At 37.8% G+C, this 27,002-nt stretch overlaps 1 protein-coding gene across 2 annotated transcripts in view; it reads right to left on the reverse strand.

The window, feature by feature from the left end:
• Positions 1–4,057: 4,057 nt before the first annotated feature.
• LOC126263712 (uncharacterized) overlaps positions 4,058–27,002 on the reverse strand; it is a 73,291-nt gene continuing 50,346 nt past the window's right edge. For both annotated transcript variants that reach the window (XM_049960856.1, XM_049960855.1), the window contains exons 3-5: positions 10,951–11,018; positions 6,002–6,212; positions 4,058–5,043 (exon numbers count right to left, since the gene is read on the reverse strand). In XM_049960856.1, coding sequence (XP_049816813.1) covers positions 4,354–5,043; positions 6,002–6,212; positions 10,951–11,018 — 969 coding nt within the window. In that variant the 3' untranslated portion in view covers positions 4,058–4,353. The remainder of the gene's footprint in view (positions 5,044–6,001; positions 6,213–10,950; positions 11,019–27,002) is intronic.

Genomic DNA, 27,002 nt, shown 5'->3' on the forward strand with positions numbered 1-27,002 from the left:
TTACCGAGAATAATTTAAGTAACCAAGCCATCTAGAAATTCCAACAATACCTGAACATTCTCCCAATACCTAACTATTAGCTTTTATCTTTAGCACCCTTGGTAACTGACTAATTAATATTTCAATCAAATGTGATTCATCAGTTGTTTCATCTAGATATTTAACTCGAATAATATGGCATTATACAAAGTTTATTATAAACCCAAGCTCTTAATACCTGAAGCCTTAAGTGTTTCTGGGTCTCTGATGACAAAAATTTGCTTTTAACTCCCACTCAAATTGTTCACATGGTTGACATTTCTCTGCATTCAATAATACCAACTGCAACAAACTATCTTATAAATGGTACATTACAAATCATATTTATGCTCATAACCTCAACATTGAACATCCATAAACCACAAGAAATCCCATGGAGATTCACACTTCATGAATTAGGGCTACTAACACACCTCTGTTTTCTCACCTCAAGGCATAATTCACCAATTATGATGCTAATATTGTCCACAGGAAATTACATTCTCTGATTTTTTTAATTACCAATTTGCATTTCAGCAACATCTTTATCTATCTTCTGATCAAAGTACTCTTAATCACCTTTTGGCACTCGACTTTCCTTTTCAAATACTTGTGGTTCCTTTTGTAAATTTTTAATCTCATCCCATTCCTTCTGTTCCTTGAAAATAAGGTCTGTCACTGAAGCAGTTGATGTTACCAGTTTATTATTTGTTGTCATTCTTGATGAAACCATCATTCATCTCTTTTCTAAAAATTATCAAATGTTTTTTGAAAATGTTTGAAAAAGACTTGCCTCGTTTTCTTGCCTGTACTTTTCGCTCTCTTGCCTCTCCTTGACTTTCTTTTTGCCTCTTCTGCAATGGTTCTTACAATGTGCAAATTACAATAATTACAGAGGAACTACCACTTGTAATACAAAGATATTAGCACACTAATTCCAAAGTGTGGAGGGGCACTGTCATGTTGGAACTATCACCTCTGCCATACATGATGTAGGACATATTCCAGTGTGTCAGGCAAATAGTTTGAGAGGAGTGCATGCATGATATCTTTGTGCAGTCAACAGTCAGGCAACAAGTAGGGACCCAAACTCCTGTCTCCCAATATTCTGAACCAGACGTTGATGTGAAAGCAAATTTGATATCCATGGGCTTGGGTGATGTGTGTGTTAATGTCACGCTAATGGTAGGCATTGTGCATATTGAAGACACCTTCATGAGTGAACTCTGCTTCACCTGACCATATTACAGTGTTTATGAAATTGTCAGTGGCTTCCTGTTGTTATTGCAACCATTCACAGAACTGAATCTGCAGATGGTGGTCTGCAGGATTCAGGTGTTTTGTTAAAGAATAATGACAGGGGTGCAGCCAATGGTTGTGCAGTACATCAACTATCATTGTATTTGAGACACACAGCTGCCTTGCTACACTGTGTGTACTTCATTGGGGTTCTTGGTGTATGGCCTCCAGAATAGCTTCCTCAGTAGCTGGTGTATGATAAGTCCCTGGATGACCTCTGTCACATGATGGTGGAAAGAGAGAACCTATCTCCTGAAGGTGAAGCTCCAGACAATGAAACACATTTTTATCTGAGTGACGTTGACGAGGATGACTAGCAGCATATCCATGAGTGGCAGTACCAACCCAGTTATCAGATGCACAAAGGACCAGAAGCATACCCAAATATTCATTGTTTGTGTATGCCATATGTCTGCTACACTGTTTTAGAATAACACAAGAAGAAAATATGATGTGTGTATGAATGTACCTGGAGTCTGTCACAGATGCATTGCTCTTCTAGCAGCTGCTCCCTGGCTGGTGAACAGTGCATACAGTATAAACATGTCATTAGTTGCAGCAGGCTGTTCCACCTAAGGCGCACCACCTCTCTTTTGTTTGGCGTGATTCATCCCAACACTGCCAATGGTGAAATGGTTGTTTTTGAATTATACAATTTCCCTAATGCTAATGGATGTGGTGTTTCCACATTTCCATCAATAATAATAATAATAATAATAATAATAATAATAATAAACCCCGTGGAGGCCCGGGAAAAGAATAGGCCTCCGGTATGTTCTGCCAGTCGTAAAAGGCGACGAAAAGAACAAACCACTAATAGGGCGAACCCCCCTTTTAGTGTGATTAGTTGGTTCAGGACAGAACTAAAGAAGCCTCGGACAAGCGCCGTCATGGTCGGGGACGACGCTTGAACCCTATGCCTGCCCACAATGGTAACGACACTGCTAGCCAACTGGAAAATGATTTAAATCCAAATAGAGGTGTTTTGCAGGATATGCTTCCTGCAACCACCCTAGAAGGAAAACAAAGACAGAGAATGAGATGGTCAGATGAAGTTAATCGACACCTCATGTTCTGTTATTACCAAGCAACAAACCTAGGAACCAACACAACTGGATACAGATCACAAGTATACACATTTATTACCAGATACCCAGAATTAAAATTTTTAACAGAACAACGATTAGCTGATCAGATCCGTGTAGTAATCAAAAATAACAGGATACCCCAGTCAGAATTAGAAAACATCCAGCAACAAGTACAACAAATACTGGAACAAAATAATGTGCAATCAGAAGAAGAAGAAAATACAGTAATGGACTCAAACATCCCAGAGCAAACAAACAAAGAACAACACGCATCAATTAAACAATCAGAGGAAAACGAAATCTTAAGACAGCCACCAGAACAAGCACAAATTGAACACGAAGTGACACACATGTTAGATATAGAAGAAAAATTTCAGCTGACATATATAGAATACAAAGACACAAATACAGACATTAGACCATTCTTGCATAGACCGCCAAATAACCCACAAGTCGAAACAACAATAAAAACTATCAACACAATCATACACAACAAAATAATTGAAAACACAACTATGGAAGATTTACAACTACTGGTTTATATAGGAGCACTCACTACACTAAATATACACACTAGGCAGAGATCAGAACCAACCAACACACAGAAGAAACCCACAAAACCAGCATGGCAACACAGGCTACAGATCAGAATAGAAAAACTGAGAAAAGACATCGGACAGCTAACACAATTTATAAGAAATGAAATGTCAGAAAAAAAACGAACAAGGTTAAGTAAAATCTCACAACAAGTAGCAATAGAGCAATTAGATGAAAAGAAGCAGAAATTACAAGCATTGGCCAAACGACTTAGAAGATACAAAAAAAGTGAAAATAGAAGGAAACAAAACCAAACATTCAACACAAACCAAAAGAAATTTTACCAGACAATAGATAACACACACATTAAAATAGACAATCCACCGAACATAACAGACATGGAACACTTCTGGAGCAACATACGGTAAAACCTGGTACAACATAACAGGCATGCACGGTGGATACAAGCAGAAACAGACACATACAAGATGATACCACAAATGCCTGAAGTGATAATTTTGCAACATGAAGTCACCCAAGCAATTAATTCTACTCACAATTGGAAAGCCCCTGGAAAAGATAAAATAGCAAATTTCTGGCTAAAGAAGTTCACCTCAACACATTCACATCTAACTAAATTATTTAACATATATCTAAAAACAAAGATGATGTGACTTACCATACGAAAGCGCTGGCAGGTCGATAGACACACAAACAAACACAAACATACACACAAAATTCAAGCTTTCGCAACCAACTGTTGCTTCGTCAGGAAAGAGGGAAGGAGAGGGAAAGATGAAAGGATGTGGGTTTTAAGGGAGAGGGTAAGGAGTCATTCCAATCCCGGGAGCGGAAAGACTTACCTTAGGGGGAAAAAAGGACAGGTATACACTCGCACACACACACATATCCATCCGCACATACACAGACACAAGCAGACATTTGTAAAGGCAAAGAGTTTGCAAATTGAAGTCTGTATGTGTCTCAATCATGCAAGGTAACATGGGACAATGTCCTAGATAGCCTCACTGGAAAGTACAGGTTGTCACAATTGTGAACCAAAATACATTGCCAAAAAATGGTTCTGTTAAATAGAAAAAAAAAGCAACTGCACATTTTGAGTGTAACAAGATGTGATACAAATTATTGCTCATTGGTGATACATGGTCATAATGGACAAAGAGTAGTAAAATTATTTTCTTCTAGATGTGTTAAACTATCACCCAGGACTATGCTTCCTAAAATAATAATTTGAAACTGTGATAAATTAACACATTGACTGCCATATGCACAGTGATGGATATTCCACCACCAGGCCAGGCCTTGGTGTCACGCATAAAGGCTCTGTTGTGGTCACCGGTGGCTACATGGCAGGCAAAGTGTTGAAGGCTGAAACAGGTTTCCTTATATATTAAATATGTCCATTTTCTATAGCATATTTTACATTATCTGCTAGTCGCTTGATAGTTAGCTTATTTGTTAATGGTGGAAACTTCCAAATTTCATGAAACGGAATAAGTTCTTCTCCTTCCATTAAGCTGGGTTTTGGCTTGTCCTGGTCATCCAGTGTGCTCTCTGCCACTGCTTCCAATGACATAATGAATCCAAAAGTCGAGAATTGTTTTACCTCAGCTTCAAATATTTTGTATGGGTAAACAACTTGTGGATCAGATCCCAAATCTTGAATCATCTCAGAAAGACTCTGGTGATAAGTCTTAAGTAAATCTGAGATATTTGACTCTCTGAATTCCTTGGATGTGCTTGAATACAGAAAGAATGAGAGATCACATACTGGATTTGCCCACCGTGACATTTGAAAATCAATTATACGAACATCTTTTAAATGTTGATCATCAGAACCATCATACAGGAATAAAAAATTTGGACCCCATGTATCTCCATTCAGAACTACAGAGTGAGGTTTGTCTGGCTTAACCAGATCAATGGCTTTATCATAGACCGCACTTTCACAGAATTCTCTCATCTTTTGTTCATATACACTGTCAGGATATTCTAAGGAAACTGCCTGCATAGAATAATTTAGTACATTTTTCATCATTCCTTGGTACCATTCTCGTTGTGCTTCACTGTAGAGCACTTCCTGTAATAAAGGAATTTGCTATTAAACATTGCTAACTTACTTATATAATATTTAAGAATAATTAAAAAAACTAACAAGGCAAATACAAAATATACAATTTGCTCCAAGAATGGTTCATGGTGGAAGGAGGAGGGGTTCAATGTCACAAATCCATGGATGAACTTTTTAAGCAGGATTAAGGGAAAAGGCTACACAAATCAGGAGCTGGGTCCTTATTTACACATCAATTAAAAATACAAAAACTTGCAAATCTCAGACAAATGGTATGATAGTTTTCATCTATGGTCAGGCAGTAGACTACACATATATTTAGCAAAATGAGTCACCTTTCTTACAAAATTCTGATCCTGTAAATTACATCACAAGAATTTGGAGTGGGCATCTTCAGCTATGCTGCCAGTTCATTCAGCAATCTTTGTCAAGAAGATAGGTGACAACAAGTTACACTTTTAAAGCAACATGAAACTGAGATGTTTATCAAGCAAATCCTGAAGAGATAAATCCCATCTGCAAGAAAGACTTTAGACTTGTGACAACCATGTCAAGTTATACTGACTTAAACTTCTGAAACAGAGTCAGTTAAAAATAACCAACAAATTAATGAAAATAAAGTTTTCTTTGAAGGCAAAAGAACAATTGTGTGATAATTATTTTTCAAGCTTTCAAAGCTGTACTTGGTATGTATTTCTGAGAAAAGTACAGAAAGAGAGAGAGAGAAAGAGAGAGAGATTAGTTAGTTGTAATCAAGGATTTTACATTTTATTCATAAGCTGAAGAGTTTCCGGTATTTTCATTTCTGACTATTCTCTACTCACTACCACCTGCATTTGCTGAGTACTGATATTCCTCTTATATGTATTAAGATTAATCCAGAGGTAAAGTATCAGTTTTCTATAATGTATGTGGCACATTCCAGAATTTGATCCATTGCTTTATTTTCAGCAAGTACTGGTGTTACCTCCAAATTGGCAGCAGCGGTTCTGAATTCTTCCAGTTCCTGGTCTTTCATAGCAAATGAAAGAGCATGGAACTTAGCCATGCATTTCAGAACTTCTGCACAGTGTTCAAAGTTATATGTGTCTTGTCCTTTTGCCGGCTGGAAACCAAACACACTCAGGTCTTCCAAAACAATGAAGTCATGATCACCATCTGTAAATGCCTTATAGCACCTGTGAAATTGGAATTTAGTATCAGAGAATTAAAAAAGTAAGTTTTATAGCATTAAACCCATGAGCAATTGAATTAGAAATAGCTGTTATACAGGAGAGCACTTCTGCCACCATGACGAACAGAACTGTTCAGAGTGTCATACAAATGGAATTTTAGTGAGACATTCGAATACAGTGTAAGGAAGATCCATGACAAGCCACCATATGACCACAACCAGACAGTAGTTGTCCATTTCATGGTAATGCACTCTATTTCTGAGGTCATGCAGACACTATGCTATCCATGTGCCATCTTGTCAAGAGTGTATCATAATTTTGGAAAGATTGCAGGTGCAGTGGACAATAATGTGTTCTTGGCATTGGGTTGCCAATGTTTATGATATATATTGTAACAGTATATAGACGTACCACAGTGCAGCTCATCATTTACTAGTTCATTGTTGGACAACACAAAGTGTGCCTTAGCCTTCCAACATCACAGGTCTCAGGAATTAACATGAGCATAGGAACACAACCAATGGATGCTCAAAGTGGAGTGAAAGTATACTGGGACTGATGGACCACTGTACATGCTGTACTTGAATACTGATAATCTGTAATGGATCTGTATTTCATAGTACTGTTAAGGGAAAGGCAGCAGATCCAAAGAAGAGAGGCACACTTTGTTACAGGTTCATTTAGTAAGCCCAAAAGTGTCACAGAAATGATCAACTAACTCCAGTGGCAGACACTGCAAGAGAGGTATTCTGCATCATTGTAGAATTTATTGTTAAAGTCCTGAAAGTGTATGTTCCTAGAAGAGCCAATAAATATATTGCTTCCTACAACATATATCTCACAAAAATATTATGAAGCTAAAATAAGAGAGATTCAAAGCCACACTGTGGGTTGCCAGTAATTTTTTCCCAAAGAACTATTTGCAATTGGAACAGAAAACAGGAGGAAGTGACAATGGTACACCAGGTGCCTCTACCACATTCTGCAACGTGATTGTGGAGCACAGCTGTGAATGTAAATGCATATGCAATGGCAGGCCATGTTTATGTAAAAAACAACATGACAGAATCTATCTATATATGGCTTTAAGTGCTATGGGACTTAACATCTGAGGTCATCAGTCCCCTAGTCTTAGAACTACTTAAACCTAACTAACCATGCCTGAGGCAGGATTTGAACCCGCAACCGTAGCAGCAGCGTGGTTCTGGAGTTAAGCGCCTAGAACAACTTGGCCGCCGTGGCCAGCTCATGACAGAATACATCAACTTGCCAACAGGACACAATTCAGGCAACTGGAGGTATTCTTCTGTGGGCGATGTTTAAACAGGAGACTCCGGAAAAACTGCCACCATGCCTCATTAGCAAAAGATAACATACTGGCAAACGGAGGTACTCTCCTGTGAGGGACATTTACACAGGATGAAATGTGGGCTCTGATACAACTGCCACCATGCCTTGCTATAATACCAGGACGTACTATTTTATAATGCATAGCTATTTGCTCAGCAACAACACCTGTAACTTCAGCAAGACAATGCACCACTTTATTCTTCATAATCTGTGTCAGAATGATTGAAGGAACACTCTAGAGACATGAGAGTGCTTGAGTGCCCTCTCTAGGTCACATAACCTCAGTCTTATGGAACACATCTACATCTACATGTATATTCTGCAAACCGCTGTGAAGTGCATGGCAGAGGGCACTGAAAAATTATCTGGACTGTGTCAGTCAGTAATGTCCACCGATATAAAGTACAACACAGTTTGGCAGCCGTGAAAATTGTGGTCATATCATCTCAGAAGCATAAGAAATGTTTAAAAACAGTCCATAGCCCATGCTCATTTTGTGAGGGAGGAGTAAGAACTACAATAATACTAAAACTAAAATGCTATAATGACATACAGCTATGAAATAGTTAACCAAAATAATATTCTCGCAAACTCTACAGCAATATGTAATAGTCCTGTCACATCTATGTGCACCAAGCATTGTGCCACAGTGGTTAGCACACTGGACTCCCATGTGAAAGGATGATGGTTCAGATCCTTTTCCGAATACAAAGTTTACTTAATAGGCATAATCCTATAGAGGCCAGTGGTGGTAGGCCTCTGTGGTGGTTGGTGGAACTGGGATGCAACTTCAAACATGAAAGAAAATTTGGAACATCAATAAAATATTAATGGATTACTTTTGATAATCCTACAGGCTAGGTAGTGTGTAAATTTCTATTTATGTTGTCTGTAAGGTCATTAAAGTACTACATGGTTCCGAGACACTTTGCTGGGGCACACCTGAAATTACTTCTATATCTGTTGATGACTCTCCATCCATAGGTACATGTTGTGTCCTCCTTACAAAGAAATCCTCAATCCAAATTCTCACTTGACACCATATATGACCGTACTTTTGATAATGAGCCAGAGAGTCAAATGCCTTTCAGAAGTCAAGAATGAGTTCATCTATCTGACTGCCTTAATTCCTGGCTTGCAGGATGTAATGTAAGAAAAGTGTGTGTTGGATTTCACACAATTTCTATTTCCAGAAACCCAAACTGTTGGAATGGAGGACATAAATCAGTTCGAGATACCTCATTACATTTGAACTCAGATTCTTCAGCTAATGGATGGCAAGGGGATTGGTTGATAATTTTGTGGATCACTTCTGCTGACCTTCCTGTAGATGGGTGTGACTGTGCTTTTTTTCAACCACTGGGCACAACTTTTTGTTTGATGGATCTTACACTATCTAGTGAAAAGTATTTGTCTTGGCAGCAGGTTCCATGAACTTGCATGCTTTTGATTTATGAATGGCAGCTAAGTCATCACATATTAGGATGCCTCTCCTTTGGTTTCAGTGTCTTGTGTTCATACCACAGTGTTTCATCACTGACATCAGTGCAAAAGGTAGTTTTGCGTATTCCAGTTGCTCATGAGTGTGTATTTCAGCACAAAAATAAATGTTGTTTTCTTAAAATAATATTTTATTTGGTCTAAAGGAACTATATGTTGTTTGAAAGCACAACCCTGGCAGTGTTTTAGATGACATGACTTCCACTGCAGTCCATCATATATCTGTAAACTATGCTTTTTAAGTTACAACCATACTTGTGTTGGCAAATGATCTGAGATGTCAGGTTTTGGAACTAAAGGTTCCCCAGTCAGGAGCTAAGAAATTTAGATATGAAGAAAAGTAGTACAATTCTGGCAAACATAGCACCAGAAGAACTAAATGATCACAGTCCAGATATGTATAAAAGATAACAGAGAAAGAGGGGAAACATCAAAAGAACTTGGTAAATGAATTCAGTTTTTCTTTATGAAGAACAAGAAAGATATGCACACATGCATTTGGGTATTATCCTGCATGACAACTTTCTTTTAGTAACCCACAGCTACAGAAAGCATTGTGTGGCCTTCTAACAAAAGAGGCAATTATCTGTATAACTTTTTTTCAGATAGTTTGTCTTCATGACCTCAGCCACCATAGATACTCCTGCAAAACCACTGAACTAATAGTTTCCAGGAGAGATATTAAATTAATAATCCCATCATTGTTGAAGAACCAGACCATGATGTCCCTCTTTATTTGAATTTGCTATCTGACTATAGGGCTGTGCCAACAAATGCAAATTTAATTACCATGATGATTTGCAAAAGAGAATTGGGTCATTTTCAACATGTTTTTGATCAATGTTGTACCTCCTTTCCATTCAACTGCCACAGCACTAACTTTGCCACAGTGTTTCTTGTGACAACAGTACCCCAGACAGCAGGCCTGTATTTCTGAACTGCAACTAATATTAAAGCAGTATTTTCTGGGCTCATACATATCACTGTAAGTAACTGTGCCCTATTCTTATGAGCTCTTAGATACCACCAGATATTAGGTTGTTTTGTATAGCACCTGCTAATTTAAAAGTAGTGGGAAAGATGGCATTATCAACACAACAGATCATTACATACGCTGGGCAAGAAAAAAGTAAAGAAAAGAAGATGAGGTACTGAAGATGAAATTATTGTTAGCTTAGGCATACTGGATGACATAATTATGTGGAAGGTGTAACCCACTGCATTGAAAAAATAAAAGTGTATTCTCTATAAATAAAAGAATGGGTAGCAGACACTAATTATGTACTATGTAGTCTATTTGTGGTTGTTTTGAGTTATGGATGGAGAAATGTAAAAGTATATCATTAGATAGTGTGTGTCAGATGCATCATTTTAGTAACTCCTTTGCTGTGCTGCTTTAACAGACACAGTTGGACTCTGTCAAAGTAATCAATTTATGTTTGATGTAAGTGTTTTTATGAAGCAAAGTCCAGGAAATGGAAATATTAACTAAAAAAGAAATTTTCATTTTTTTCTGATTACTTTGTAATGAAAATTGTTGGATCTCATACTGTTCATCAACATAAATATTAAGAATGTAGTAGTAGGTAAACACTGGCTATTCAACTGAACAACAGCACCAGTAGCCTTTGCTGCCTTCCTGCAAATTTTGCTGTATCCATTTTTATTTGCATAAGTACAAATAGTACATAGCAGTTTAGTCATGGATAACTTTTAATACAGCACAGAGAAGTACTTTTTGACAGCCACTTTTGTTATGGATTTATATTTTGGCTCAATCTATACTGCTGAAAGTTCTCCTTCCTGATGCGACCTACAGAACACAATCAATCACTTGTTTTTCCTAACAATGTTCACTTCTGTTCAGTGGAAATCATGTCTTCAAACTAACCTTGGAATTTGTGTAAAGGGATTTTTTGGCTTTTTCTTCTTCTGGAATGCCATCAACTTCTCAAATACCTGAAATGTAAAATGAAAGTTATTGACAGTTGCTGCATGTAAAAAGAAGTTATATTTGTAGATATTAGATCTTCTAATCTAGTGGATTCTGAATGGGGCAAAATTCAGCATGGACTTCCCCAGGGATCTGTCCTTGGACCCTTGCTGTTTTTAATATATGTTAATGATTTACCCCTGTCCATTAGTAAAAATTGTGAATTCACAATGTTTGCTGATGATACAAGCCTTGTAGTAGATGGTAAGTCTGCTGCTGATCTGGAGACTGATGTGAATGATATACTCAGAGAAGTTACAGCTTAGTTTTAAATTAATTCTCTTTCAGTTAATATTAAAAAAAACTAATTTTATACAGTTCCACACAAAAAATAAAACTCTAGAAAATATAGTAATTGCTCATGACAACCAGGAACTAGAACAGGTGCACTCCACTAAATTCCCGGGGGTTCACATTGACAGTACGCTCAACTGGGAACAGCATGTGTCCCTTACTCTAAAAAGGCTTTCATCAGCAACTTTTGCTCTAAGAATCATTACTCATTTTGGGGACATCAACATTTTAAAATCAGCTTACTATGGGTACTTTCACTCATTAATGAGTTACGGAACACTATTCTGGGGTAATTCACCAGCCTCAAAAAAAATCTTAACTGCTCAGAAGAGAGCAGTCAGAATCATGTGTGGGGTTCCTCCATGAACCTCATGTAGAAAACTTTTCACTCAGTAAGGTATTCTGACCAAAACATGTCAGTACATATACTCTCTGATGAATGTAGTTAATAAAGACTATGCTCAGTATGAAACAAATTGCTCATACCATATCTACAATACTAGAGGTAAAGATGATCTACATGTTGAACTAAAAAAATTATCACTTGTACAGAAGGGAGTAAAGTATGCTGCTATAAAGACTTTTAATGCATTGTCTAATAATATTACATGTACAAGAGAAAATGAAACGCTGTTCAAAGGTACGTTAAAAAAATACCTGCTTGACCATCCACTGTACTCCTTTGATGAATTCTTTTCCAGAAGTAATGCACTCCCTTAATAATATATGTATTTAGTTATTAGATGGATGATACAATATTATGTTAGTGTTATAGTGTGAATTGCTATATTAGTTAAATGACAGCTTGTAAGTGAGAAAAGTGATACTTATTAATATCTATATCATTGTATTATATTACTATTCTGTAGCATTAATTGTATTTGTACAATTGTATGGACACGTTCCACATCCAGGTGAATCACTTGCATGTACGGATCCATGGAATATGCATGTTGTTGTTGTTGTGGTCTTCAGTCCCGAGAATGGTTTGATGCAGCTCTCCATGCTACTCTATCCTGTGCAAGCTTCTTCATCTCCCAGTACCTACTGCAACCTACATCCTTCTGAATCTGCTTAGTGTATTCATCTCTTGGTCTCCCCCTACAATTTTTACCCTCCACGCTGCCCTCCAATACTAAATTGGTGATCCCTTGATGTCTCAGAACATGTCCTACCAACCGATCCCTTCTTCTGGTCAAGTTGTGCCACAAACTTCTCTTCTCCCCAATCCTATTCAATACTTCCTCATTAGTTATGTGATCTACCCATCTAATCTTCAGCATTCTTCTGTAGCACCACATTTCAAAAGCTTCTATTCTCTTCTTGTCCAAACTATTAACCGTCCATGTTTCACTTCCATACATGGCTACACTCCATACAAATACTTTCAGAAATGACTTCCTGACACTTAAATCTATACTCGATGTTAACAAATTTCTCTTCTTCAGAAACGCTTTCCTTGCCATTGCCAGTCTACATTTTATATCCTCTCTACTTCGACCATCATCAGTTATTTTGCTCCCCAAATAGCAAAACTCCTTTACTACTTTAAGTGGCTCATATCCTAATCTAATACCCTCAACATCACCTGACTTAATTCGACTACATTCCATTATCCTCGTTTTGCTTTTGTTGATGTTCATCTTATATCCTCCCTTCAAGACACCATTATTCCGTTCAACTGCTCTTCCAAGTCCTTTGCTGTCTCTGACAGAATTACAATGTCATCGGCGAACCTCAAAGTTTTTATTTCTTCTCCATGGAGTTTAATACCTACTCCGAATTTTTCTTTTGTTTCCTTTACTGCTTGCTCAATATACAGATTGAATAACATCGGGGAGAGGCTACAACCCTGTCTTACTCCCTTCCCAACCACTGCTTCCCTTTCATGTCCCCCGACTCTTATAACTGCCATCTGGCCTCTGTACAAATTGTAAATAGCCTTTCGCTCCCTGTATCTTACCCCTGCCACCTTTAGAATTTGAAAGAGAGTATTCCAGTAAACATTGTCAAAAGCTTTCTCTAAGTCTACAAATGCTAGAAACGTAGGTTTGCCTTTCCTTAATCTTTCTTCTAAGATAAGTCGTAAGGTCAGTATTGCCTCACGTGTTCCAGTATTTCTACGGAATCCAAACTGATCTTCTCCGAGGTCGGCTTCTACTAGTTTTTCCATTCGTCTGTAAAGAATTCGTGTTAGTATTTTGCAGCTGTGGCTTATTAAACTGATAGTTCGGTAATTTTCACATCTGTCAACACCTGCTTCCTTTGGGATTGGAATTATTATATTCTTCTTGAAGTCTGAGGGTATTTCGCTTGTTTCATACATCTTGTTCACCAGATGGTAGAGTTTTGTCAGGACTGGCTCTCCCAAGGCCATCAGTAGTTGTAATGGAATGTTGTCTACTCCTGGGGCCTTGTTTCGACTCAGGTCTTTCAGTGCTCTGTCAAACTCTTCACACAGTATCTTATCTCCCATTTCGTCTTCATCTACATCCTCTTCCATTTCCATAATATTGTCCTCAAGTACATCGCCCTTGTATAAACCCTCTATATACTCCTTCCACCTTTCTGCCTTCCCTTCTTTGCTTAGAACTGGATTGCCATCTGAGCTCTTGATATTCATACAAGTGGTTCTCTTCTCTCCAAAGGTCTCTTTAATTTTCCTGTAGGCAGTATCTATCTTACCCCTAGTGAGATAAGCCTCTACATCCTTACATTTGTCCTCTAGCCATCCCTGCTTAGCCATTTTGCACTTCCTGTCGATCTCATTTTTGAGACGTTTGTATTCCTTTTTGCCTGCTTCATTTACTGCATTTTTATATTTTCTCCTTTCATCAATTAAATTCAATATTTCTTCTGTTACCCAAGGATTTCTACTAGCCCTCGTCTTTTTACCTACTTGATCCTCTGCTGCCTTCACCACTTCATCCCTCAGAGCTAACCATTCTTCTTCTACTGTATTTCTTTCCCCCATTCCTGTCAATTGTTCCCTTATGCTCTCCCTGAAACTCTCTACAACCACTGGTTCTTTCAGTTTATCCAGGTCCCATCTCCTTAAATTCCCACCTTTTTGCAGTTTCTTCAGTTTCAATCTGCAGTTCATAACCAATAGATTGTGGTCAGAATCCACATCTGCCCCTGGAAACGTCTTACAATTTAAAACCTGGTTCCTAAATCTCTGTCTTACCATTATATAATCTATCTGATACCTTTTAGTATCTCCAGGATTCTTCCAGGTATACAACCTTCTTTTATGATTCTTGAACCAAGTGTTAGCTATGATTAAGTTATGCTCTGTGCAAAATTCTACCAGGCAGCTTCCTCTTTCATTTCTTAGCCCCAATCCATATTCACCTACTACGTTTCCTTCTTTCCCTTTTCCTACACTCGAATTCCAGTCACCCATGACTATTAAATTTTCGTCTCCCTTCACTATCTGAATAATTCCTTTTATTTCATCATACATTTCTTCAATTTCTTCGTCATCTGCAGAGCTAGTTGGCATATAAACTTGTACTACTGTAGTAGGTGTGGGCTTCGTATCTATCTTGGCCACAATAATGCGTTCACTATGCTGTTTGTAGTAGCTTACCCGCATTCCTATTTTCCTATTCATTATTAAACCTACTCCTGCATTACCCCTATTTGATTTTGTGTTTATAACCCTGTAGTCACCTGACCAGAAGTCTTGTTCCTCCTGCCACCGAACTTCACTAATTCCCACTATATCTAACTTTAACCTATCCATTTCCCTTTTTAAATTTTCTAACCTACCTGCCCGATTAAGGGATCTGACATTCCACGCTCCGATCCATAGAACGCCAGTTTTCTTTCTCCTGATAACGACATCCTCTTGAGTAGTCCCCGCCCGGAGATCCGAATGGGGGACTATTTTACCTCCGGAATATTTTACCCAAGAGGACGCCATCATCATTTAATCATACAGTAAAGCTGCATGCCCTCGGGAAAAATTACGGCCGTAGTTTCCCCTTGCTTTCAGCCGTTTGCAGTACCAGCACAGCAAGGCCGTTTTGGTTATTGTTACAAGGCCATATCAGTCACTCATCCAGACTGTTGCCCTTGCAACTACTGAAAAGGCTGCTGCCCCTCTTCAGGAACCACACGTTTGTCTGGCCTCTCAACAGATACCCCTCCGTTGTGGTTGTACCTACGGTACGGCTATCTGTATCGCTGAGGCACGCAAGCCTCCCCACCAACGGCAAGGTCCATGGTTCATGGGGGGGGGGGGGGGGGGGGGAATATGCATACCAAATAAAAAAAAATAAACAGAATATGCATACCAAATAAAAAATAAAAATAAAAAATAAACAGCACAACATAAATATAAAGGTACATGAAGAATAACCAAATATGAACATATGAGAGCACTAAAAGAACTTTTCTAATCTTCTAATTTGTTCAACTCTTTTCTTTATCACTTGACTAACTTTATTTTGTCTTTTTTCTCCATACTTAAGACACAGGATCTTTAGTTCTGGAAGACAGTATCTTGGTGCGCGTTTTCTGAGTATCAGCTTATAATTTCAATGCTGCCTGACGAGTAACAGTATATTACTTTGTCATTGTTCTGACTACCTATCAAAAGGTCTGTTAGGAAAAGCCTAATGTAACTATAAAAATTACTCTTTTTTAACATTGTTTTATACAGTCTTTCCGAGAAGTTCCATAAAATGTGCCATGCATATGTGAGAGATACAGCTGTTCTCTCCAACTAACATAGTTATGAATTTTGCAACTCTCCACTGGTTGTCTTATAGTTATCTTTCTGTAGCTTATAGTAGTCCATTCTATCACTTTATTTCCCTTAGTATGACTGAACACATATATTTCTTAAAAGAAGCTGATATCAGAAAACTAGAAAAAGTTACAAAAGGAAAGACTGGGATAGTTTGAAACATAATTAAATAGCTTATTCAAATTGTCCACAGGTTTGGCTACAATTCTTCTTGTACTACTGCTAACACTGTGATTCAATTATTATTTGTGACTGTACAGTGAGACAAAGTGTAAATCAGATCAACCATACATTCCTACATTATTTCATAACTGATAACAAATTCTCAAGAGCTGTTTCAATACCTCTCTCTATTGTAACTCTGAACAATGCTGGTTAAGGGATTCATATTAAAAGTGCTGGATTAGCAATAACTATTAGTGGACAGCTCAAGTGGTCATATACCATGTGGTTATATTTAAATTTCCACTATTTTAGAGGGACCCAGGGACAAATGAGTAACTGTAGGACAATGACACTCTGTGGAAACATTTTTAAGGACATGCAGAAGAGAAATAATGAATAAACCATTGAAAGAAACCCATTTTACATTACACATGAGAGAGGAACATTTGTTAACTGTGTACCTTGTTTACATTAAGATTACCAATGTTCCTCAGTGTGATGACCATGTGCATCCAAAACAGTCTGGAATTACACTAGACATTACTCTACTGCTACCTGAAACAATGGCTGGACCATGGAATGTTCAGCTCTTGTGACACAACTTGTGCATTGCTTGAAGATCGCACATTGCATCTAGCATTTTCAGCCATGGCATTAGTACCTTCTTCAACAATTTGTGGTACTATTGGTCATTGCCCTCTCCCAGGAGAAATTGTCAAAGTGCCAGTTAATACGAACTTCCAAATCATATTTTTCAATCCCAGCAAGGAAAGAAGACCTCTCAGCATACTTTGAATGTCTCAATACTCATGATGAACAGCAGCACTATTGCTGTTGTTTTGGGGGAAAAAAAGAATGATGCTTTTGTTTCAACCCTGCATTGCCATACCAGTACCAGTGCCTAGTGGGCAAGTCATGACACTAACACTACTAACAATGCAAGTCATGCACCACACAGTCTGAACATTGTTCCTATTAAATTGGGACCCATATGACACTACTTCAACAACTTACTAAACAAAGAAAAACTATTACAGATTTATAAAATTAACAACATAAATGAAAAATTTCATATCTTCATTAATTCATTAGACCATTACTATTAAATTATATTTCCACAGAAAAATGTAACTGTAAGGGGCAATGCTAGATGAAAAATTTGGACCACAATGGGGAAGAAGGGTTTCATGCTAGAAGAAGAGACTACTACATAAAATCTTCAACTTGATAATCCTTCAACTGAATTACACATTTATTACTAAAAAGGTATTCCAAAATACTAAGAAAAGTAATAAGAGTAGCAAAAATAATGCATAATGATAACTACATACATAATGCAACAAATGAAGTATAGACCCACGTGGACTGTTATAAAAAAGAAACTGGTGAAAACAGAGTATCATGTAAAAATATAAGGCTCCACAGGTTTTGCAGATAATATGATAAAATCAAACAGAAATAAGAATACCCAATCCAAAATATATAAAATACACATATTTAGTAGGTATCTGTACATTAGCACATCACACAAGATTAAGCAGCAAAAGCAGTAAAAGAACCAAAAAATTCCAACTCCACTGTGCATTGCTTGAAGATCGCACATTGAATCCAGCATTTTCATGTTCTAAACTTATTTTAACTACTTATATACTTGTGTGAGTGCTCACTTCAAGCAGATACTTTGCCTGATGTACTGAAATTGTCTGTGATAATTCCAATATATAAAAAAGGCATGAGAAGTAATGCAAATAAATACAGGCCATAACAGTTTCCTCTTGTTTTTTAAAAAATATTAAAAGGTTATGTATGACAAACTTATGAAATCTAACAATATTATGAAAAGGAAAGTTGCCACTCTCCATACAGTGGAGACACTGATTGCAGATAGTCACAACAAAAAGACTGTCACAATACAAGCTCTTGGCCAACAAGGCATTTGTCAAAAATAGACAAAACACACACGCACACACACAAATGCAACTTGCACACATGACTGCAGCAGTCATTGAAATGAATGATGTCGTGTTGGGCAGCGTGCCCAGCAACAGGGTAGTCCACTTGGCCATTCATGCAGCCAGACAGCTTGTTGGTTGTCATGCCCACATAGAATGCAGCACAGTAGTTACAGCTTAGTTATAGATGAGATGACTGGTATCACAAGTAGCCCTGCCTTTGATGTTTGTAACTGGATTGGAGTAGGTGAACCGGGCTTGCATCTAGTTCTGTTACAGGGATATGAGCTATGACATAAGGGGTTGGGAGCAGGGGCTGTGTAGGGATGGATGAGTATATTGTGTAAGTTCGGTGGATGGTGGAATACCAATGTGGGAGGGATGGGAAGGATAGTGGGCAGGGCATTTCTCAAGTCAGGGCACAATGAGAGGTAGTCAAAACCCTGACAGAGAATGTAATTCAGTTGCCCCAGTCCTTGGTGGAAATGAGTTACAAGGGGAATGCTCCTCTGTGGCCAGATGGTGAGACTTTGGGAGGTTGTAGGATACTGGAAAGATAAGGCACAGGAGATTTGTTTTTGTACAAGGTTGGGGGGATAATTACAGTATGTGAAGGCCTCATTGAGACCCTCGGTATATTTCAAGAGGGACCGCTTGTCACTACAGATGCGATGGCCATGGGTGGCTAGGCTGTATGGGAGGGACTTCTTGGTATGGAATGGATGGCAGCTGTCGAAGTGGAGGTATTGCTGCTGGTTAGTAAATTTTAATATGGACAGAGCACTGATGTAGCCATCTTTGAGGTGGAGGTCAACATCTAGGAAAGTGGCTTGTTGGGTTGAGTAGGACCAAGTAAAGCAAATGGGAGAGAAGCTGTTGAGGTTCTGGAGGAATGTGAATAGGGTGTTCTCACCCTTGATCCAGATGGCAAAGATGTCTTCAGTGAATCTGAAAAAAGTGAGGGATTTAGGCCTCTGGATGTTTAGGAAGGATTCCTCTAGATGGTTGGCTTAGGATGGTCCATGTGGGTTCCCATAGCCGTATCCCAGATTTGTTTGTAGGTAATGCCTTCAAAGGAGAGGTAATTGTGGGTGAGGATCTAGTTGATCATGGTGACTAGGAAGAAGGTTGATGGTTTGGAATACACTGGGCATTGGGAAAGGTAGTGTTCAACAATGGTAAGGCCATGGGCATTAGGGATGTTAGTGTAAAGGGAGGTGGCATCAAAAGTGATGAGCAGGGCACCGTGTGGTAAAGGGACTGGAACTGTGGAGAGTCGGTAGAGGAAATGGTTGTTATCTTTTATATAGGAAGGTAGGTTTCAGGTAACAGGCTGGTGTTGGTCAACAAGAGAAGAGATTCTCTCAGTGGCGGCACAGTAACAAGCCACAATGGGGCATCCTGGGTGGTTGCGTTTAGGGACTTCAGGATGCATGTAGGAATGTAGGAGGTAGGCATGTGGGGAATTGTAGGGGTGAGCAGAGAGATGGACTCTGAGGAGAGGTACTGGGATGGGCCTAAGGATTTGAGGAGAGACTGGAGGTCCTGCTGTATTTCTGGAATGGGGTCACTGTGTCAAGGTCACTGTATCAGACAGCCGGCAGAGTCCTTCTGCCAGGTAATCCTTGCGGTACAAAACAACAATGATGGAGGCTTTGTCTGTAGGTAGGATTATAAGGTTGGAATCAGTTTTTAGATGGTGGACTGTGGTTCTTTCTGTGGATGTAACATTAGTTTGCATGTTGAGGAACTTGGGGAATGATGGCAAGGCAAGATTCGAGATTAAGAAATTCTGGAAAGTTAACAGGGAGTAATTTGGGGGCAGTGGGGGTGGATCACAGTTGGATGGAGGAGTGAACTCAGTCAGGCAGGGTTCAACATTGGTCTTTGGTTGAATCTGTCAGTAGTGTTGGTGGTGAAAAAGTGTTTCCACTATAGGGAATGGGAGGAGGAGAGAAAGTCTTTAGCAAGTCTTGCATGATTGTATTTGGGAGTTAAATAATGTAGGTGGTTGTGTGTTTGTGTCTGTTGGTAGTAGTTTATCTTGAAGTGAAGTTGAAATAGATAGTTCCTGCAAATTACTATGGGTAGAGGTTATGCTCAACATCCATACCAAAATAATAATTGGCTCCTTCTACTGACCCCTGACTCAGATGATATAACAGCTGAACAATTCAAAGAAACTTTGAATTCATTACAAATAAGTACCCCACTCATAGTTATAATTGGTGGAGACTTCAATCTACCCTCGATTTGTTGGCGAAAATACACATTCAAAGCCGGTGAAAGACAGAAAACATCTTCCGAAATTGTACTAAATGCTTTCTCTGAGAATTACTTTGAACAATTAGTTCATGAGCCCACACGAATTGTAAATGTTTGTGAAAACACACCTGATCTCTTAGCCACACATAATCCTGATCTAATAGAGAGCATCATGACTGATACAGGGATTAGTGAACCCAAGGTCATTGTAGCGAGCCTCAAAACCATATCAACTGAAACCACTAAAAATAAAAGCAAAATATATGTATTTAAAACAGCAGATAAAAATTTGTTTGATGTCTTCCTAAGAGAGAGTCTCCATTCCTTCCAAACTAATTGTGTAAGTGTAGACCAGATATGGCTCAAATTCAAAGATACAGTATCGACAGCAATAGATAGATTCATATTGCGTAAGTTAATAAGAGATTGGACTGATCCACCATGGTACACAAAACACGTCAGAACACTGTTGCAGAAGCAACAAAAAAAAGCATGGCAAATTCAGATCAACGCAAAATCCTCAACACTGGCTAAGTTTCATGGAAGCTCGAAATTTAGTGCATATGTCAATGCGAGATGCTTTTAATAGTTTCCACAGTGAAACATTGTCTCAAAATATGGTAGAAAACCCAAAGAGATTCTGGTTGTATGTAAAGTACACCAGTGGCAAAAAACAGTCAATACCGTTACTGTGCGATAGAGATGGAAATGTTACCGATGATGGTGCCACTAAAGTGGAGTTACTAAATACAGTTTTCTGTAATTCCTTCATGAAAGAAGACAAAGTAAATATTCCAGAATTTGAAACCAGAACAGCTGTTAGCATGAGTGACATAAAACTATATATCTTACGTGTTGCAAAACAACTGAAATCACTTAAGAAAGGCAAATCTTCCAGTCCAGATGGTATACCAATCAGGTTCCTTTCAGAGTATACAGACAAAATAGCACCTTTCTTAGCAATCATATACAACCACTCAGTTGACAAAAGGTCTGTTCCTAAAGACTGGAAAGTAGCACAGGTCACACCAATATTCAAGAAAGGAAATAGGAGTAACCCATTGAATTACAGACCCATATCACTGACCTCAGTTTGCAGTAGGATTTTGGAACATATACTGTACTCAAACATTATGAAACACCTTGAAAAAAAATGACTTATTGACACATAACCAACACGGATTCAGAAAATATCATTCTTGTGCAACACAGCTAGCTAGCTCTTTATTCCTATGAAGTAATGAGTGCTGTCGACAAGGGATCTCAGATCGATTCCATATTCCTAGATTTCCAGAAGGCTTTTGATAGTGTTCTGCACAGGCAACTCTTAACCAGATTGCATGCATATGGAGTATTGTCTCAGTTGTGTGACAGGATTTGTGATTTCCTCTCAAAGAGGTCACAGTTCATAGTGATAGACAGTAAATCATTGAGTAGAACAGAAGTCATATCTGGCATTCCGCAAGGTAGTGTCATAGGCCCTCTGCTGTTCCTGATTTACATAAATGATCTAGGTGATAATTTGAGCAGCCCCCTTAGATTGTTTGCAGATGACACTGTAATTTACCATCTAGTAAAATCATCAGATGATCAATTCTAATTACAAAATGATCTATAGAGAATTTCTGTATGGTGTGAAAAGTGGCAATTGTCACTAAACAAAGAAAAGTGTGAGGCCATCCACGTGGGTACTATAAATTGCACAAATCTAAGGGCTGTCAATTCGACTAAATACCTAGGAATTACAATTACAAGCAACTTAAATTGGAAAGACCACATAGATTGTGAGGAAGGTGAAACAAAGACTACGCTTGGTTGGCAAAACACTTAGAAGATGTGACAAACCCACTAAAGAGACAGCCTACTTGTCCATCCTCTGCTGGAGTATTGCTGCACGGTATGGGATCCTTACCAGATAGGATTGACGGAGGACATCAAAAGAGTGCAAGGAAGGGCAGCTGTTTCGTGTTATCGCGCAATAGGGGTGAGAGTGTCACTGACGTGATACACGAGTTGGGGTGGCAGCCACTGAAACAAAGATAGTTTTCTTTGCATTGAGATCTATTTACGAAATTTCAATCACCAACTTTCTCTTCCGAATGCAAAAATATTTTGTTGACACCCACCTACGTAGGGAGAAATGACCATCATAATGAAATAAGAGAAATCAGAGCTCGAACGGAAAGATTTAAGTGGTCCTTTTTCCCACGTGCCATTTGAGAATGGAACGGTAGAGAAGTAGTGTGAAAATGGTGCGAGGAACCATCTGCCAGGCACTTAAGTGTGAATTGCAGAGTAACCATGTGGATTTGGATGTGGATGGAGCTGAATTCATAAGAGCTCTGGATTCTGTCTTGGGAAGCAAAGTGAATTCAAAATTAATTGTGTATGTTCATGACATTATAGTCACTGAAAAACTTTGGGAACAACATTTGGCTCTGTTAAGAGATGTGTTTTCAAAATTAGAATCAGGAGGTATGACTTTGAAAGTAGGTAATTGTAAATTTGTTGTGGAAGAAGTTAAATTTTTAGGAGATGTTATATCCCAAATTGGAATTTCACCTGATAAAGAGAAACTTGATGCTATTGCTAATTTTCCTCTGCCTCGCAATAAAAAACAGCTTAAATAATTTTGTGGGTTAACTGGATTTTATAGAAAATTTTGTAGCAGCCAAGCTTTGAATGCTCCATGCTTGTGTGAACTTTTGAAGAAGAATACCTTTTGGGATTGGAATCAGGAGTGTCAGGATGCTTTCGATGAGATCAAAGTCAGATATTGTTCAGACCAGATTTGTATCTTCCTTTTTGTATTATGACAGACAATAGTGATGGATTCAGTGCTCATTTATTTCAGGAGGTTGAAGTTGATGGTGTTATTGAACATAGATCTCTTGCATTTGCTAGTAGAGTATTAAAGAAACATGAAAAGATATGCACTGTAACTGAGAAAGAACTTTTGGCTGTACATAGGGCATTCAACAAATTTAAAAATTATTTACTAGGTCAAAACGTTATTATTTACACTGATCGCAAAGCATTATGTTATCTTCAGGTGTGTAAGCTGTGCCATAACAGAATTAATCATTGGGCCTTGTTTTCAGAGCAATTCAATTATGAAATCAGTTACATTAAGGGCACAGATAATGTAGTTGCTGATTCTTTGTCTAAGCTACCTTTAGGAAGTGAATCATCTAACAACTTTGGAGAAGGTGAAAAAGAGTACTTGAGAGTTATGAAAGAGGAAAAAGAGATCTTGGAAATTTGCAAAGACATCCATATGTATCAAAATCATGATCAAAATTGGAAATTGGTTAAGAGCATGTTGGGTAAGAAAGGAGGAGAAAATACAGAACAGTATTATAAGGTACACAATGGTTATTTTATTCAGGAGACATAAGACTGACTCAGGGGATTGGAAACTATGTTGGCCAGAACAGTGTATTGATACTTTAATTACTATACACATGAGGGTTTTGGTCATTGTGGATCAACCAAATGCTCACAAAAGATTCAGAAAAACATCTATTTTTATAACATAGGCAGGAGAATCAAGAAGAAAATTGCCAGCTGTGACAGATGTCAAAGAGTGAAGGTAAGTAACCAAACAATTAGAGGCCAAATATAAAACATACTGCCTCATAGTAACCTAGGTCTCATGTCTGTGGATGTTTATGAACCTTTACCTAAGTCTAAGAATGGATTTTGTTATGTTTTTGTGGTGGTTGATGTATTTTTGAAGTTCATAAAGTTGTTTCCTCTTAAGAAAGCTACCAGTAAGGAAATCACCTCTAAGCTTGAAAACACATTTTCATCTGGAGGGTATACCAAAAACAATTTTATCTGATAATGGTTCTCGGTTTACATATCAAGTTTGGAAAGATTTTGTTGATCATGTAAAAATAATGCATATTTTAATCTCAGTGTACCATCCTTCGACTAATCCTGCAGAAAGGTATATGAAAGAGATTGGAAGACTGTTTAGAATATGATACCATTTGGATAGATTATGTCAGAAGAAGATTTTGAGGCTATTATGAACAGCTTACAACATTCTTCAACAGGTTTTTCACCATTTGAAATCATGTTTAATTGCAGACCAGCTAACTTTATCCTTGAAAATGTTGAGTTTCCATCAAGTAGAATTCTGTCACCACAACAGAGGGAAGAATGTGTTAGGGAGATGATGAAAAAACAGGGGTATAGGAGAAAGCAGAGACATGATGGCAAAGGTAGATTTTCTAAGTTTGAGGTAAGAGATCTTGTGTTAGTGAAAGCCAAAGAAAAATCTAATGTGTTGACATCTGAGATAAAGGAATTTTTTGATATTTATATTGGACTATTCGACATTCTTGAATATCCACATTCTAATGCCTGCAGACTTGTATATCCAAAATCTAAAAGTTGTTTGGATTATGCAATATCACTGAACTGAAAGCATATGGACATGATTTGTAAGTATCCAATTTTTGTTTGTTTGTTTGCTTGTTCTTTTTCCATTGTCATGAATTTAGTAAGTATGATGTGATTTCTATAGTTCTATATTATCCATTGGCTGAGTTGAAATCCATTTGCAGATTCATAAAATCGTATAACTGTGTTTTGGTTGTCTGGAATTTAGTATGTAAGTTGATTTGATTTTTGCAGTTCTGTCTAAACTGACTGAGTTAAAATCTATGATACAATATATAATTATGTTCTGTATTAGATCTGTGCTTTAGAATTTGATACATATATGAGATGAGACTAAATTAGATCTTTTTGCAATTTTGAAATAAGACAATGTTCATAATTTTTACTGTAAAAATTAGGAATAGTATCTGAGCATATATGTGTGTATTACCTTATTAGTCCATTTTTATTGCATTTAATTCTGTTTATTAATGTTTCTTATGTGAAAACTTTTTAATCACACCTGACATAAATCCCATATAACTGACTTTGATAAATGATTAAGGAGAACATGTCTCGTGTGATGTGAAGAAGGTATTGAACAGCATATTCAGTACACAAAGCTATGTTTCAGGATTTGGTGTGAATGCTAGACAGGAAGTTACCTACTTGTTGAAGTGTGTGATGAGAACTCTACGGAGGAAGCTGAAAGATGTGGGCGGATCCACTCCCCTCACTGCTGTATGGCTGTACCCTGCTGGATCAGTCAACTTGCAAATCGTGGGTGCTGGGTAACGTGCTCGAGCATCTCTCGACTAGATTTGTGTTGTGACTGATATTTGTGAATTGTTAGCCAAGACTGCTAAAGGCAGTGCTATTCAGCATAATGCATGCTTTTTTCCCCCTCAAGTAGGGGGATTGACTTTCGAATACATTATGTAACTTTAAATCAGTATGTACTTTTTTTATCATTTGTAAATGAATCTTTTAGGCTTTGTGTATGTTGATTAGTTTGTATGGACAATTAGCAAATAGTGTGAAAGACATTTACTAGTATGGACAATATAACAAGATATATACATGTCTCCTTTCATACTCTGAGTTTGGTTCTCAAGCTACTGGATTGTGTCATCATTCAAAGCTATTTATGACTATATTTACCTGAATTTATCCTGACTATTGCAATATTGTATCTGATAGGAACTTGAGTTGTGGACAGATTCATGCTTAGCTCTGTTTTGGGGACCTCTGGCATCACGACTGTGATTATGTGTACTCAAGCAGAATGTACAACCATTGATTGAGCTTAGATGCTTTCTACAATTACTCTTTGCACATGATTGAAGTTACTGATGTGATTAAGAAATTTATTCATTTTGTCATGTCAAAACATTTTTTGCTGGTTGGTACCCGGTGTGGTTTAGATTCTTGGGTTGATCTCCACATTGTAAACTTAGGCCCTAATATTTCCATTATTTTGGTCTTTCATGAGTCAATATATCCTCAAATACTCTGGCTTATGTGGCTGACTGATTTTGTACTATATGCCTACTCAAGGTTGAGTATATTCTTCTGGTCTGTACCTGTCTTCTGAGTTTTTTGAGTCAGCTCACTCATCATACACTTAGGCTCTGAAATTTTTCTCTTCTCTTTTGAAGGTTTGAGTCTATGGATTACATTTACAATTTGTAAATCTAGTAATTCATCTTGCCTCTGTAATTATTTCTATAGTTTAGTGTTGCAATGTTGTAGTTTTGACTTGATATTATTTGTCTTGTGACAGTATGTTCCACAGATCTGAAAATCTGAACGCCGTATACTGATATATGTATAACTTATGACTTGTATAGTAGATATTTTTTTCTTATGTTTTCTGTAATATGTTATGTGTCAGATACTTCTATACATCTATATTCTATCTTTTGTGCATCACTTTGACACTGGAATGACATCATCACTCTGAAGCAGAGTGTGCGCTGATATGGAGCTTCCTGGCAGGTTAAAACTGTGTGCCGGACTGAGAAAGGCAAAGGTCCTGAGTTTGAGTCTCGTCCAGCACTCAGTTTTAATCTGCCAGGAAGCTTCATTTTGTACATTGTTTGGCAAACCTTATAGTCTGTCACAAAATA

This window comes from Schistocerca nitens, chromosome 6 (genome assembly GCF_023898315.1).
Source record: "Schistocerca nitens isolate TAMUIC-IGC-003100 chromosome 6, iqSchNite1.1, whole genome shotgun sequence".
Classification (NCBI taxonomy): domain Eukaryota; kingdom Metazoa; phylum Arthropoda; class Insecta; order Orthoptera; family Acrididae; genus Schistocerca; species Schistocerca nitens.